The sequence below is a fragment of the Tursiops truncatus genome, chromosome 4 (genome assembly GCF_011762595.2).
Source record: "Tursiops truncatus isolate mTurTru1 chromosome 4, mTurTru1.mat.Y, whole genome shotgun sequence".
NCBI classification, from domain to species: Eukaryota; Metazoa; Chordata; class Mammalia; order Artiodactyla; family Delphinidae; genus Tursiops; species Tursiops truncatus.
In genome coordinates this window covers 67,891,992-67,908,531 of record NC_047037.1, presented here as the reverse complement: position 1 = coordinate 67,908,531, position 16,540 = coordinate 67,891,992, and the positions used below count along the sequence as shown (strand labels likewise).

The window sequence follows — 16,540 nt, the reverse complement described above, 5'->3', positions numbered from 1 at the left end:
AGCCTGCCTATCTCCATTACACTTTAGAGTTATTATCATTCTGAACATAATTTTTATAACCTCAGAACCTCTTCTGAATATATGTGATTGCCCAAGTCTTTGCCAAAGATTTTTAAAATGTATGTGTGTATGTTGTTTTAGCTATAGTAGGAACAATCTATGTTAAGGATAAAGCTTAACTTATGGCATAGGGTTCTGGATGCTGGAGCAGATATAATCATCTATGACAAAAACACAGAATTAAATGTCTAGTTACATGACTGATTGTATTTTTCTTGCTATAAGAAAAAACTTAATAATAATGCATTGGAGTTTTTGTAAAAATTCTATAAGCTTACAGCATGCTTTCATATCCATCCTCTTATTTTCCTTAAAATAACTTAATTTGCAGTTGAAAATATGAAATTCAAAGAAGTTTAACCACTTTCCTAAAGTCACACAACTATTATGTATGGATCCAGAAGCAAAACCCTGATTTTTCTACTCCAAGTAGAGGACTCTTGATTTCTCATTACACAAATAGAGTGATAGTAGCAAGTATATTGTAAATTCTTTGATGCCCAACTTTATATTGAAATTGTTGAACATCTTGTAAAGGTTGCACTTAGAATGATCGTCCAAGCTGGCTCAGTGTTCTTAAGGTTTTTCCTCCCCATTTCTAGGATGTTGGCCGTGCCCCACAGAAGTGCCTGCACTAAGCTTTTGCCATTTTTTTCCTCCTGAAATGTTTTTCCCTGGCCGGGTATTATCAATTGCCTAATTTCTGAATTCTGACTCTGCATAGTCCCTTTAAAATATTAAATGGGATATTTCACTTGACTTTTTATATCTGATTATCACCTGGATACTATATCTGGGATCCCCATTCGCCAACTCAGAATTTCAAGGCTCAATCCTTACCTAATGCTATCCCTGGCTCATGCTCCCAGGACTTCAGTCCCTGCCCAATTTTCTGGACTTTCGCTCTTCTAGGAGCAGACTTTAAACAATTGTGAAACTAAATGGAAACCTACGAGTTCAGTATTTATTAAATAAAAATATTACTTTCATATGTAGAAAAGACAGCATAGTAATTATACTTGGTGGGCATGGTTGTGATGATGGCTTGCCTCCAATCAACAGCTTGGTACCAAAAGTAGGCTTGGTTAAGTAGTAAGGAAGTATTGTGTGGCACTGGAAAAAGTACTGAACCAGCAGCCAGGGGCCAGGGTTCTAGCCCAGGGTCTGCCTCTAATATACTATGACTCACAAAACAATTATTTAACTATCAAGGGCTTCTGTTACTTTGTTAAATAAGGGCAGTAAGCAGCTTTCTATCTACAAATTTTCATATTTCTGTGAGGTATACTTATAAGTAAATAGGTATTACACGTATGATAAGATGTATTTATACACACAATTCCTTGCCCCATATATTTCTCCCACCTTCTATTATGAGGTCTGAAGTCTTATACGTAGAATTTATTCATTGAACTTTGAAGAGTCCCTTAGCATCTAGAGTTCATTAATACTGAGCTAGACCTAGAAACAAAAGCTTTGAGATTTGGATTAGTTTGTTTTAAAAAGTATAACTAATAAAATCTGTGCTAAATTTTTAGCTTTTTCAGATCTTTTTAACCTCGTCCTAGAAGGAAACCAGAACTTTTAGATTATCTTATAAATTTAATCAGAATCACTTTGATTCCTATACTTGGCAATGGTTAAACTCTGTCCTAATAATATTGAGACAAGGTCATAGGAAAGCCCATTGTTCAGCACACAGGACCATAAATTAGGATTTTTGTGTTGCCAGACAAGGAATATGCAGTAGTTTCATTTTTTCCCCTTACTTTCTCTAGTTACTTCGTTTATCTGATTCCTCATTTTTTATTGAAAAATAATTCACATACCATAAAATTCATGTTTTTACACTATATGCTTCAATGGTTTTGTTCATATAGTTGTGCAGTCTAATCCCAGGACACTTTTGTCTCTCCAAAAAAGCCATCACTTCCCATTTACCCATCTCCTCAGCCCTTGGCAACCACTAATCTATGTTTTGTCTCTGGATTTGCCTGTTCTGGATATTTCATATACATTGGATCATGCAACATGTGACCTTTTGTATCTGGCTTCTTCCACTTAGCATAATGTTTTTGAGGTTCATCTGTGTTGTCACTTGAATCAGTACTCCATCCTTTTTAATAGCTAACTAATATTTCATTGTATGGATATATCACATTTGTTCATCCATTCATCCATTGATAGATGTTTGAATTGTTTCCACATTATGAATAATGCTGCTATGAATATTTGTGTAACAAGTTCACACGTGGAGATATATTTTCAATTCTCATATGTATGTACCTAGAAGTAGAATTGCTAGATCATATGGTAACTGTATGTTTAACCTTTTGTGGAATTGCCAAACTATGTCCCACAACTGCTGCATTATTTACATTTTTACTAGCTAGGTATGAGGATTGTAGTTTCTCTAAACCCTCAGCAACACTTTTTATTGTCCATCTTTTTTGATATGGCCATCATAGCAGATGTGAAATGGTACCACATAGTCAATTGTTTCTCTGGTTCTTAAGCCACTAAGTTTACTTAAAACTTAGAGTAACTAGAGAGTATTCTGTGACATCATATTTTTATTATCAATATAATTATTATTATTGAAATATTATTATTATTACTACTATTATTTTAATGGGTATAACCACATTTCCATCTCCCATCCCATATTTTTTGTCTCATTTTTTTGGGTCTATAACTTTTGAACCATTTAAAATCAACAGAGTCCTTTCAGCAGTTTCTTTATCCCTGAAGACCTTCATCTGTCTCCACAGATGCATCACCGTAGCTCCCTGGAAGTGAAGCCAGGGGATTAGTCTGCAAGAATCACCTCCAAGGACATGGTTTCAACAGCTTTACTCCCACATATTCCTCAGTAACTTAACTCCAGGTGTAACTGCATTAAATCACTGGGGCCTTTCACTGAAAGTGTTACAAGGAAGAGATTCTTCTAGCACTTAGTGAAGACAGCAGTGACTATTGTGAATACGTTTGACATGTAGGATTCTTATTTACTTGTAGCTGAGAAGATGCTATCACATTTGTTTTTCTTCTGCTTTTCTTTGAAGGGGAGGAATTTCTTCTTTCCATGAAATACATTTTGTTCATTTGACATGTTAGGATTTGATTTTATTGTATTGATTATAAAATCTCATTGTAAGTCACTGAACAAGACTCAGGCAGAAAAGGTGAACTTGAGAGGCAGTGATTGTGAAGCAATAAATGTGAGTTCTGGCATTGATGCAGTAATTTTGCTGTTGTTGTTTAACTTTGTATTAATCATATAACCTTTTGGTTGTCTCACTTATCAAATGGTGAAGGTGAGGTAGAGGACTTTTAAGGTTCCTTCTTGAACTAAAACTCTCATATGTTTCACTGGAGATCATACAGTATAGTAGTAAAATTTTTCTACTACTTTTTCCTGATATTTTTACCTGAAATTTTAATTACTAAGTAAAAAAAAAAAAGTTTCAAAGAAATTAACAGGAAAGTTACTGACGTTAAGCAAAGAGGTAGTATACTAGTGATTTTATGGAACAAGCTTTGAGTATTTCATAGATTTGTGAACATATAGGGTAGTCCCTTCAAAAATGTCTGCTGAGCCTGTGTGTGCTGTGTTTGTGTTATATTTTGATTCCCAGGGTTACATTTTACATGCTAAGGGCCACAAAAATGCACAATGGCTATTCTCTTAAATTTAAAAAACATTAAACTGAGATCAGAGCGTGGACATGGGCACAGTCTTGAGTGATATTAACCGAAATTATTCAAGCCTGACAGTTGTGTTCTGTGGAGTAAGGTTGTTTAGAAAGGAAATCTCATTTCTTGATTTTGTATGATAAATCTTTAAACCAAATGCTAATAGAAATTATGTGCAATTATTTCTCATTTTTTCTTAACAGAGAACCTATATTTCAGGCTCATTGGATTTAAATATTTGCTGATTCATTATTAAATCCTTTCTCTCTTTTGTATCTTCTTCTTTTTTTTTTTCCTACAGGATGTTTTCACTCCAGAATGCAAATTTAAGGAATCTGTGTTTGAAAACTACTATGTGATCTATTCTTCCACACTGTACCGTCAGCAAGAATCAGGCCGAGCATGGTTTCTGGGACTCAATAAGGAAGGTCAAATTATGAAGGGGAACAGAGTGAAGAAAACCAAGCCCTCATCACATTTTGTACCAAAACCTATTGAAGGTACAAGACAAGCTTCTTTTCTTTAGACCCTGACCTGTGTGTTGATGCCAGTTCCACCCCTTTTCCTTTCACTCAGTAGATTGTTTGTCATACAACAGATCAGAACAAAGATTCAGAAAACACAATAGTACCTCTTCCTATCAAAAAATAAAATTCCATTAAAAATACTTGACACTTAGAAAACACTGCTTGAATATAGAGGCTAGCAAGTTCTTGAAAGTAGAAAAATAGTGGTAGTGACCATTTGGAATGTAATTCCCTTCTTTATTAAACACAATAATTTAATTTCTCAGGCTACACTCTTGAAAAAACCAGTAGTACTATTATAATGCTTTAAAGTTTTTACAAGTCTTTTAGAAATATGTTTATATCCTAATTTCTACATCTTTGTGAACAAATCTCATAATATAATGTATTAATTTTTATTTGTATTTTTTAAGGAAAGAAAATAATATTCAATTTACTGTGCTAATAAATATTACAGTTTTAAAATTTTATCCCTCTTACCTGAGCCTGTAACTTCCCCTCCCTTGACCATTTAATATAGTGTTCATTTATTTCAATTGATCAGTGGAATAAATAGTTTCATGCTGAGGAAACCCATTTTTGGCAACTTGTTCCCTAAGCAGGATGAGAATCTCCCATTGAGGTAACCACATTTTCTGTATTCAGTCAAGCTTTTTAATACAGGCTAAGAAAGCAGCAGTGGAGTGAACATTTACCAACATAACACTCTTCTCTAAAAGTCACATTATAATCACTTAAGACATTAGTTCAGCTTCCTCATCCAAAGAAATGAGAAAATTGAGGCAGTGCATTGCTATTCTGTGATTTAGCCAGGCTTACTGTCCGCTAAATATCTATAAGGTATGGTCAAGTCCACCAGTGTAGGGACACAGTGCCTGCTGCATATTACCTATGACTGAAACAGTCAGCAAACATTTGTTAAATCAATACTGTGTTCAAAGCACTGGGGGGAAATGTGACATTCAAAGTTCCTAGTCTTTCTCAAGCCTCCCCTCACACCCTGTGCTTTTAACCACACAAAACAGAACTTTCTTCTGTTCTACATTTTTACTACTTGTAATACATTTTTACTATTTTGAGCTTTATGTACTTTTTTTTTTTTTTGCCCTTCTGTCCTCAAAATTTCCATTCATGTGCCTGGAGAATGCCTATCAGTCCTTGTAAAGAATTAATTCAAGAGTTAATACTTCTATGACGGCCTCCCTGACTTTCTTCAAGTAGAATTAAATATTCTGTCACCTTATTATTGTATCTTGTTCTCTCTTCTAGAAATTATCACATTGTATTAAATTCACCTATTTACCACTCTGTCTCTTCTTATCCATAATTAGATCACTTGTTAAATGACAGAATGTTTTATTTTTCTCATATCTCCTTGTATCTTGTACAATACCTGGCATATCATAGAGAGATATCCAATAATCATTGTCAATTGAATAAGTGAACAAGTGAATGAACAAATGAACACATAGGTAAGTATAAAGACAAAGAAGAAGTATATTCTCCAGGAAACTTTATAATATTCTTGGAGATATAATATTCTTGGAGTTTACTAATGGCAGTAGTATAATGTAAAAAGTGATGGACTAAATGTTGCCGGAAATGATATTGGGATTTATAGAAAGAGCCAACACTTCCACCAAAAGGAAGATATTGGAAAGTTCATACTGAAACATACCTTCAGGGCTAGGTCAGGTTCAGAACATTTGAGATGAGAGGTGGGGATTAGGTAGACAAAAACACTCCAGGTGCAGAGTAAGTAAACTATTAAAACTATTGCACCATTTTTATTTGTGCATTTAAGTTGATTTTTTTGTTGTAATAAAAGTAGTGCATGCTCATTAACAATTTTTGGAAAATTCAGGAGAGTATAAAGGAAAAGTAAAAAATCCTTGTGTTTTGTTTATTCCTTTTATGAATAATGCATTTCATACTAAATCCCTCCCCCCCCAAAAAAGAAGAAACACCTGTAACCTACCCTCCTGATCATGACTTCTGTCTGCATTTTGGCTAATCAAGCTTCTTCTTGAGTCTGTATGATCATGTACATATTTCTAAGAGAAATGTATACAATTACCATGTTCCGAGTTTGAGAGCTGCCTTAATTCTTCATATTTGCTGCATTTGAGTACAAATGTGGGAAAAGAAAACCAGACATTCCTAGTTGTATATGTTAGAATTAGGTTTGGTTGTGTACGACACAAAACCCATGTTAAGAGCAGCTTAATCATACAAAGTTTTATTGTCTCACAAACCAAATCTAGAAACCTGCTGTCCAGGGCTGGTTCTGCGGCTCTGCAATTGTTAGCGACCTTGGCTATGTCCAGCTTTGAGTGCCACTCTCGTTTTGTTTTTGTTTTTCAAATAGCTCTGCCTTTTTCCCAGTCCTGATGGCGATGTCATTTTGAATGTCAGGATTCCCAAAATTAAGCTCCGTCAGTGTGAGGATCTTTAAGTCATGCACTGGTTGCATGATAATAATAAAACCCACCAGCCCCTTTCCCTTCACAGCTTCACCCTCCATCCTGTGTTTAGAACACAGGCAGTGTTAATAAGGGGTTGCAAGGGCATCTATTCAGACAGATGGATGGACTTGATATTTAAACCCATTACCACGTACATTGCACATCAACTTTTACTTACCCTCCCCTGGAATTTAAGACAACAGTGCAGGCTTCACCATTCCCAGTTTTGTCCATTCAGAGCATTGTTCACACCACAGATAAGTAACTCCCCCAGATTTAATTGTCTGGATGGTGACCTCCCCCTTTAGCTTCAGATACACCAGCCAAATACTCTCTGACAAAGAACAAGAAACAATCTCTGCCTTTTCTCCTCCCTCCTCCTTCAAGGAGTTCATTGCTCAGCTCTTGCAAGTGGTTGGATATTCAGAATCTAGTTCCTTCCCCCTGAAAAGAATATGTGCGCTTTCCAAGATTTAAGCTTCAAGAACTTAATCCTGGAGTGAGAAATACATTTCCAAAGTGAAATTAGTAAACATCAATTGCGAGCCATTGCTACAGAAATATTAAACTTGGACTAAAGGAACACCTAACCAGTTTCTACCAATTTATTTTCTAGTGGGAAGATAAGACTAACACAACATGCACATACACTCACACAACTTTAGGACAGTTACAGATTACCCTTTCTGTCTGTTAGAACTGTTGCTTCAAGCTAATAGAACCTAATTGAAGTCTCAGCAGTATATAATGTAGATCATTGGTTCCCAAACATCAGTATCAAAACCATCTGGAGTGCTTTTAAAAGCTACCAATTCTCAGATTGAATCTCCAAAGGATTCTGATTTTATTGTCCAAGTTATTTTGATGGCAACCAGGTTCGAGACTCAGTGTTCTAAACTGAATTTGCTGTTTCAGTGCTCATTTTGATCCAGTCTGGCTGTAGGCCATTATTTAAATGTATTCAAATTAGTATGATCTATATATTGGACTAAGCCTAATCTAATATAGAGTAAATTGTCACTCTGACACCATGGAATTAAATATATTAAACACATTAATATATTTAATTACCTTTCCTACTGCTATTAGGATGGTTGTACTTTAGTGCTGGGTTAAATTACTATACGGAGCTAGTGGAGGTAATACCAACTATTGTACCCCGTTGATCACTAAGAAAGAGTAACTTGATAGTAATCAATTAGTCAAGGATAAACAAATGTCTAATTCTTCTAATAAAAATTTTACCAATGATTTGCTAAGTAATTTTGCAAAAATAATTTTTTACTTCAACCTAGGTAATCTCTGGAGATGCAACTGATTATAAATTCCATCTATTTCACAGGAATAATATGAAGATTGACATTGTAAGAAAGTTGGATCTCTCAAATCTGTCAGATCAATGCAAAGAGCCTTTTTCATTTTCCCTTGGAAATTGGACATTGTGTTACTGTGTTATGTACTAGAGAAAGGCTGTGAGGCGTGGTATTGAATAAAGTATTAGAGACAATGAAAATTGAATTTGGAGGGAAAATAATAATTTCTTCAAAACCTTTGTACTAAAACACCAAAGAAGTGAATAAATCAGGAGTCCTGATTTTGTAAAACTCCTATCAGGAAGATACTAATGGCAAATTATTTTATTTATTTATTTATTTTTGCGGTACGCAGGCCTCTCACTGTTGTGGCCTCTCCCGTTGCGGAGCACAGGCTCCAGACGCGCAGGCCCAGCGGCCATGGCTTACGAACCCAGCCGCTCTGCGGCATGCGGGATCCCCCCGGACCGGGGCACGAACCCGTGTCCCCTGCATCGGCAGGCGGACTCTCAACCACTGCGCCACCAGGGAAGCCCTGGCAAATTACTTTGATGTTTTTATTTCAGTTAACTTGAAAGAGAACTAGATGGTTTGTTTTCCAAAATCCTCTTTTGGACCCAACCATACTAAAAGACAAAAACAAAAAGATGGAGTAAAAACATACTTTTGATGCTCTTGAATGTTTCTATTACAGAAAAGATAATAGCAGCATCTCTCTCTCCACCTTTTGAGTTTGGGATCTCTGCCAGCCTGTGACACCTTCTTTCCCCAAACCAGTTAACTCATTCAAAGCAGCTTTTTCCTGGCTTTGAATTTAGTCTTTAATAAAGCCCTCCTACCTCTCCCTGACATATTCTTCTTCTGTATCTATCTCTTGCACACAAATACTGCTTCTGATCTCTTTCTAAATGAAGATATAGATCTTTTTGTTCACAGTGTCTCTTAACTCTTTATAATAAATATTTACGGCATACTGGGTGCATCCTTTTGACAATACGTTCTGAACCAGCACATAAAGTTCTGCTACAGTTCCAAAAGGGATTCTATGTGACATTAATTAAGGTGTGAAATTGCTTCCTGTTAATTTCTCACACCCTTCCATGATCTGCTATTAAGACAATTAGATTTCTTTAATGGTCCATTAACTAACAGAGCAATCTAACCTTTCCACTTGGAGATTACAGAGGGCCAAGGAAAATTTGATTAAGTTGGTAGTAATAAAAATATTAGTCATATTTCATTCTTCTTTGATGGAAACTGATAGAGCATGAAGGTTCTTTTTTTTGTTTTGTTTTATTTTTTTATTTTTTCAATTGACAAGGAAATTTAGTGATTTCTGAGATATACGTTTTAAATAATTAGAATTATGACTTATAACACTATACCAGAACATATAAGATTTTTAGAAATTTCATGTAATGTCTGAAACGTTTATATTAACATATTTCCATACAAATAACCCAAAGAAAGTTTAGTGTTAGTTGTTTTTGTTTGATTGTTTGTTTTTATACTGCAGGTTCTTATTAGTCGTCAATTTTATACACATCCGTCAATCCCATGTCAATCCCAATCGCCCAATTCATCACACCATCATCCCCACCCACTGCGGTTTTCACCCCTTGGTGTCCATACGTTTGTTCTCTACATCTGTGTCTCAACTAGCACGAAGGTTCTTTATAAAGTGTCATTTATGAGTTTTATTAGAAACTGGAGTTATCTTGCCTCCATTTGGAAAACAGAATCTGTCAGCAACTACAATTGCCCTCCACTCAAGTTTTCCAGCTCTCAATTCCAGAGTACTGTTGACACTTAAAGATTTACACCTAGTTCTTCCATAACTATCAGAATTTTCAATTTTTAAATGATTTACAAGAATCCAGCAGTAATATAAAAGTAATCATTAGTAGCAGTTGTACTACTTTACATTTGGATGATTTGTTGTTATTTTCAACATTCGCCCTTAACAGGGGTATCATTTGATAGTCACTGACATTTGGAAGGATGCAGATTAAAATTTCCAATTTTAAACATGAGGAAACTGAGTTTAAGAGAGGTTACATAACTCACCCAGGTCCATTCAGCTAGAAAGAAGCAAAACTAAGACAAGAACTGTTACCATTACCAAATACTGCTAGAGCGTCCAGCAAGCTGGTGAATGAGAATGACCATTGGGATTGGAACATACGTTCAACAGTGACTTGACTGGAGTGATTTCAGTGAAGTAGTGGGCACTAAGTCTAATTGGAGTAGATTCAAGTTATAACAGGAGGTAAAGAAAAGAAGAAAATAATATTAAATGACACTTCTGTTATAAAAGGGAGGTAGAGAAATGGGTCCCAAGGTGGAGAGAAACATGGTGGTTGCATGGTGAGGTTTATTTGTTTAAAACTGTTACAATGTATTTATAGACTGATGGGAGAGAAGTGAAAATTGGTATTATAGGAGAGAGGGTCACTGAATAACACTGACCAGCGGGGATGGGATCAAGGACACACATGGCAAGGGGAGGGCTAGATTTAAATAGAAACAGGAAGAGTTCATGCATTTTAACAAGCAGGGAGCCAGAACATGTATGAGCAGATGTGTGAGGGTTGGTAACTTTTGTGGTGGAAATATGAAAACTTTTCTGCATTTCTTTTCTAAGGGAAGTACAAAGCATGGTAGTTTATTGATGAAAAGGAAGGAAGGGAGGGAAGAAAGGAGGAAAGGATAAAGGGAGAGGGAGAAAAAGAGAAGAAAAGACAAGAAGAGAAAAGAAAAGAAGACAAGCCTATTACTGAGTCTGAGGAGGGTCTGAGGCAGTTTTCAAAGTTTGAGGACGGAAGAGAAGTATGGAATAGTCACTTGGGAAGAATGAGAAAGGAAATTGGGTAGAAAAACGTAATAGGACTCCACGAACTGCTGAGCACCCCAGAGGTTTGGGGTCAAGACTTTGACTGAGACCAAGCAATGAAGTGTTGTTTTTCTCCAAACTCTTTAAACTATTTGGCTATACCCTTAGGGCAGGAACCCTGCAGCTAATCACACATGAATTTGAATGCAGATTTTGCCTGTGTCAGTGCACTACTTTGAACAAACTACCCTTTTTGCTCTTCAGTTTCCTTTACTGTGAAAGAGGTCAATTAAAGTATCCACCTTTTAGGGTCATTTAAAATAAACCTACTGTATATAAAGTGCAGATGTTTAGCAAGTGCTCAGTTAATATTAGCTATGATTAAGAGGACAGTGGCTACTTAGAAGGAGAATACCCCGGGATGGTACCTGAAACCTGGTTTATTATTGTTGTTTGATTTATAAATAACAGCAACCCCTGAGATGTCACTTTTTCATACTTTTAAGAAAGGCATTATTTTAGTTTAAGTTTTCCAAGAGAAATTTATGATAACTAACATAAAACTGATTATTGAACATTAAAAGTTGCAAACAGGGAATCTGAGTTATTATAATGGCAAGGGACGCCTGCCTATTCTGATAACTGCATTTGCAGCAGAGGTACCAGTGAAAGAATATAATGGAAAAATAATAAGTGGAAAGCCTGCCCTGGAAAGACCCATAACTAATCTTACAAAGAGAGGATGGATTTATTTTTAATAAGACTTCAAAGCCCAGTGATATGTATTTGGCCCTTTTCTTTTCTAATGGCACAATCTTGCATTTAAAAGTAAAGCAAAAAATAAGTTGAGCAAATACCATATATTATTACAAGGTTGGTAGCTTATGGTCTTGTTATGACCAAGGGTAGCATTTTATTTGATAACAGGACTGCAGGGCTTTCTATAGAAAAATGGACCACTGCATCTCAGGCAGCTGTGAAAATGACAGCCTTCACTACACCAAGTCACTAAGTGACTAGGGTCCATCATACGAGTGTGTTCCGTTCACATTAAAGGGATGAACTGGGGATTCCTAGCAGATGCTATGTCTTAAGGTAATACGTAACGTTGGCTGTGTTATTAGAAATCCGCGCTTGTCCTTGTGTCTGCAAATGAGGAAGAATATTCTCTCATGAAATCTCTACCTCATTCTTATTCTGAAAGCTGGGATAAATCCCTCTGCTTCAATATACTATAAATCAAGAAAAGTCAAAACATGAAAAAAAGGAAACATTCAGAAGAAAAGGAAGACGTGAAGGAAGAGGGGGGGAGGGGGAAGAAGAGGAAGAAATGGAAACATATATCAGAATAGAGGAAAAATAGAAAACTGATTTGAAGAAAGAGATCTAAAGAGCCATACTGCAATACTTCCCTTTTCAGAGCATTATCTCCTTTTTACCATTTATCCAAAACTATTATGATACCACATATGTTAGAATAAGAAAAATATTCTGTGGGCTGAAAAAAAGAGCAAGTATATTTTTTCATACTTTAAAGAGGAAAGAGGGCAAGAAATAGGATCAGGACAACCCAGAAGAGCCAAATGAAAGAGAGATAATGTTGTGAATCATGAAAGTATTGCATTATCAGGACACTGAACATTCTTGAAATTTGGATATTGAAACTTCGTTGGAAAGATAGTATAAAATTAAATCAGAAAGAAACACAGTTAGAAACCAGTTCCATACCAACAGCTGGCCATTAAATCATGCCCACTGAAAGTAAAGCCTGTATCACAAGTGGAGCCCACAAGGTCCTGAATGAGAAATAGAGTTATATCCCAAGTTCCCCTCACTGGATTGGTTTCCGGTTGTTAAATCTGCAGTGGCACTGAACCTGAGTTTCTGTGAAACAGGTGTGCGGAGCTGGGAGGACAAGAATGATAGGGAGTTGGATTTTTTGTTTGTTTTTTCACTTTATTCTCAATTTGGAAATGACTCCTCATCAAAATAACTAGAATATCAAACTTTGCTCTCATAGCTATAGTGCCCCAGAATGCATAAAACAGAGCACTTGGGAAGAAAATATTCAAGGATTTTTAAAAACTTCTAAAGCATTGACTAAAAACTCTAGTTTCTAATGAAATAATAGCTTATAGTAAAAGAAAGTGATGGAAAAGCCCCTACTTAAATAACATTTTAGTCCTTTGAACTACTGCAAACCAAGAGACTAGGGTTCTTTGCAATTACTAATAAGGAACTTATTAATGGGAAGAAAAAAACTTAATCTTGTATGGGACAGTAATAATTTGAGAAGCACAATTTAGGAGCTATAGAATTTATATAATTGTTGAAGATCAGAATCTCAACAGTTCCCTGGAAATGTTTCTTAGAGGTTTCTCAGAATTGCTTAGTAGTATATGATTGGAAATTAATACCAGAACTCCAAATTTTACTGTACAGTATATAGGAGTCTCATTTGCGGGATTAGTAATTCTTGATTTATCGTTTGTTGTTTGTTTAGTCGTCTTAAGTGCTAAGCTAAATTACGCTTCCCCCAAAACAAAAGGATAACCATTCTCAACATGTTAGTTAGCTTAACAAAGAGAGCCCCACTTTTCAATTGCAGTCAGAGTCGTGGTGTTTGAAATGTGTTAGATGTTGAGTACAGTCATCCCTCAGTATTTGCAGGGGATTCGTTCCAGGAATCTCTGTGGATACTAAAATCTGCAGATGCTCAAGTCCCTTATATAAAATGGCATAGTATTTGCATATAACCTACACATCCTCCTGTATACTTTAAATCATCTCTAAATTATTTATAATACCTAATACAATGTAAATGCTATGTAAATAGTTGCCAGAGCAGGGCAAATTCAAGTTCTGCTTTTTGGAACTTTCTGGAATTTTTTAATTGAATATTTTCCAACCTGCAGTTGGTTGACTCTGAGGATGTAGAACCCACAGATACAGAAAGCCAACTGTATAGGAGATAAGCAGCTGGTCTCATACATCATGGCGCCCAGCTAAGTTTGTTCCTAAGAAATTAAGACGGTGTTTGCAAGGCATCAGAACAACTCATAAAGGATTGAAACGCTGCCAATGATTTCTTATGTAATCTATGCAGTAAGATTCAGTTTGATTTTTCTTGACTACCCTGACTGGCTATGAATGTCATGTAAACATAGACATTTTTCTAGATAAAGAGATTGAATAAATAGATTTTTCCCTATACACTCATATACTTGATGGACATATTATTAACTGTTCATTCACTAACAAATCAAGTCTGATTGTATCAGGATCATGGCTTAAATCCTCTGGCCTGGATTCAGGAGGTCTGATTCAAGTTGTCCCTGTCACTCTCATCTCTCGCCACCTCTCAGTTTTACCCCATCCTTCAACTGGTCACTGTTTCTCTTATACAACCTGCGCTTCATCCCTTCATTCTTATTTAGTAGCTCATCCATTTCTCTAAATCTTCTGCATCCTTCAAGGCTAAATCAACATCAAAGAACTATTTTATAAACTCATTTCCATGAAACTCTGCTATGGCCCTTTCTACCCTGTGATCTGTGTGAACGCCTGTGCTCTCTTTCTTAGCCTTGAGCTCCTTGAGGGCAAGGAATCAAGAGAGCATTTCTTGCAGTCGCCGCAGAATCTAGCAGAGCGCCTTGTACAAAGTAATTTGTACCTGTTCATAAAATAAATGAACAAATTAATGCTGAAACAAATTCATCTCTGGATATTAGTCAGCAAAAGAGTAACTGGAATTTGAGGAAAGAAAGAAATGAAAAGACAGTAATAGAATCAAAATGATACAATATTATTAATAGTTAAGCCAAGTTAAAAGGGCCAATAAATGTTTTGTGAACCAGTTCATTCCATCAAAGAAATCTAAGATACTCTGTCTCTCCTAAGTTTGCCTATGGAGGTCAGGTCCAGTCAGTTCAGGAAGTTTCCTCAACTCCCCTCCCCATCATATAGTAATTGATAACTTTGACTCTAATCAAGACACTTCTTTTCCAGAGAACAGCAAACTTCTAAGACAGCACTGTGTAATAGAAATATAATACAAGCTACATGTGTAATTTAAACTTTTCTGGTAATCATATTTAAAAAATAAAAACAAACATATGAAATAAATTTTAATAATGTATTCAACCCAGTATATTCGAAATGTCATTTCAATATATAATCAATATGAAGCATTATTACTGAGATATTTAATTTTTGTGTGGTCTTTGAAATTCAGTATTTATTTTATACTTCTAGCACATCTGAATTAGGACCAGCCACATTTTAAGTGCTCAATGATCACATATGGCAAAATGGATACTGTATTAGGTAGCACAGTCCTAGGATGTTCTCATCAGATTTTCCTATCCTCTCACCAACCCTGTACCCTCAGTATATCTCAATTCTCTCTTTCACAGAACAGTCCTAAGACTAATATTGTTGACTGTTGGGGAGTTTTTGGCTCTTCCCATGCAAATAGGACATCTCTGGCTTAATAGTCACTTCTTTGTTTATAGCTTACACTCAGGGTGTTTGTTTCTGTGTGTGTGATTTTTTATAATTGTTAATTATGTTGTATAAAATATACACAACATAAAATTTACCATTTTAACCAATTTAACAGTACATTTCTCAGTCCATCTACAAATGACCCAACTTTGTTCCTTTTTATGGCTGAGTAATATTCCATTGTTTATATGTACCACATCTTCTTTATCCATTCATCTGTTGATGGACATATAGGTTGTTTCCATGTCCTGGCTATTGTAAATGATGCTGCAATGATGGACCTAGAGTCTGTCATACAGAGTGAAGTAAGTCAGAAAGAGAAAAACAAATATTTAGATTAAGACATATATGTGGAATCTAGAAAAATGGTACAGGTGAACCTATTTGCAGGGTAGGAATAGAGATGGAAGCATAGAGAACGTATGTGTGGGCACAGTAGGGGAAGGGGAGAGTGGGATAAATTGGGAGAATAGGTTTTACATTAATACACTACCGTATGTAAAATAGATAGCTAGTGGGAACCTGCGGTATAGCACAGGGAGCTCAGCTCGGTCCTCTGTGATGACCTAGATGGGTGGGATGGGGGGGAGGTCCAAGAGGAAGATGATATATGTATACTTATAGCTGATTCACTTCATTGTACAGCAGAAACTAACACAACATTGTAAAGCAATTATACTCCAATAAAAAAATAAAGAACTGCGATCTAAAAAACAAATTCTTGAGAATGTAGACAAAAGGGCAGAGGAGATAGAAAATATCACAGAGTCCAAGATATACAGAAGAAGGAGTGAGAAGATATAATACTTATCTAATTGGAATCCCAAAGGGAGAAACAATTATACTCCAATTAAGAAAAAAAAAAAGAGTACATTTCAATGCCATTAAATACATTCCTGTGTTGTGCAGCCATTACCACCTTCCATCCCCAAAACTTTTACATCTTCCCCAACTGAAATGTTGCATCCATTAAGTATTTACTCCCATCCTCCCTTCCCTCAGTGTCCAGCAACCACCATTCTACTTTCTGTCTCTATTAATGACTACTCTAGGTATGTCACATAAATGGAATCATAAAATATTTGTCCTTTTGTGCCTAGCTTATTTCACATAGCCTTAGTTCCTCAAGGTTCATCCATG

The 16,540-nt window shown here is 35.8% G+C and overlaps 1 protein-coding gene across 6 annotated transcripts in view; it reads left to right on the top strand.

The window, feature by feature from the left end:
* FGF12 (fibroblast growth factor 12) overlaps positions 1 to 16,540 on the top strand; it is a 567,554-nt gene that overhangs the window by 541,770 nt on the left and 9,244 nt on the right. For 4 of the 6 annotated variants that reach the window (XM_073804029.1, XM_019923348.3, XM_073804027.1 and 1 more), the window contains one exon: positions 4,058 to 4,256. In XM_073804029.1, coding sequence (XP_073660130.1) covers positions 4,058 to 4,256 — 199 coding nt within the window. Of the gene's footprint in view, positions 1 to 4,057; positions 4,257 to 8,043; positions 8,502 to 16,540 lie in introns of those variants that run through there. The other 2 variants (XM_073804026.1, XM_073804028.1) reach the window with 2 other exon arrangements.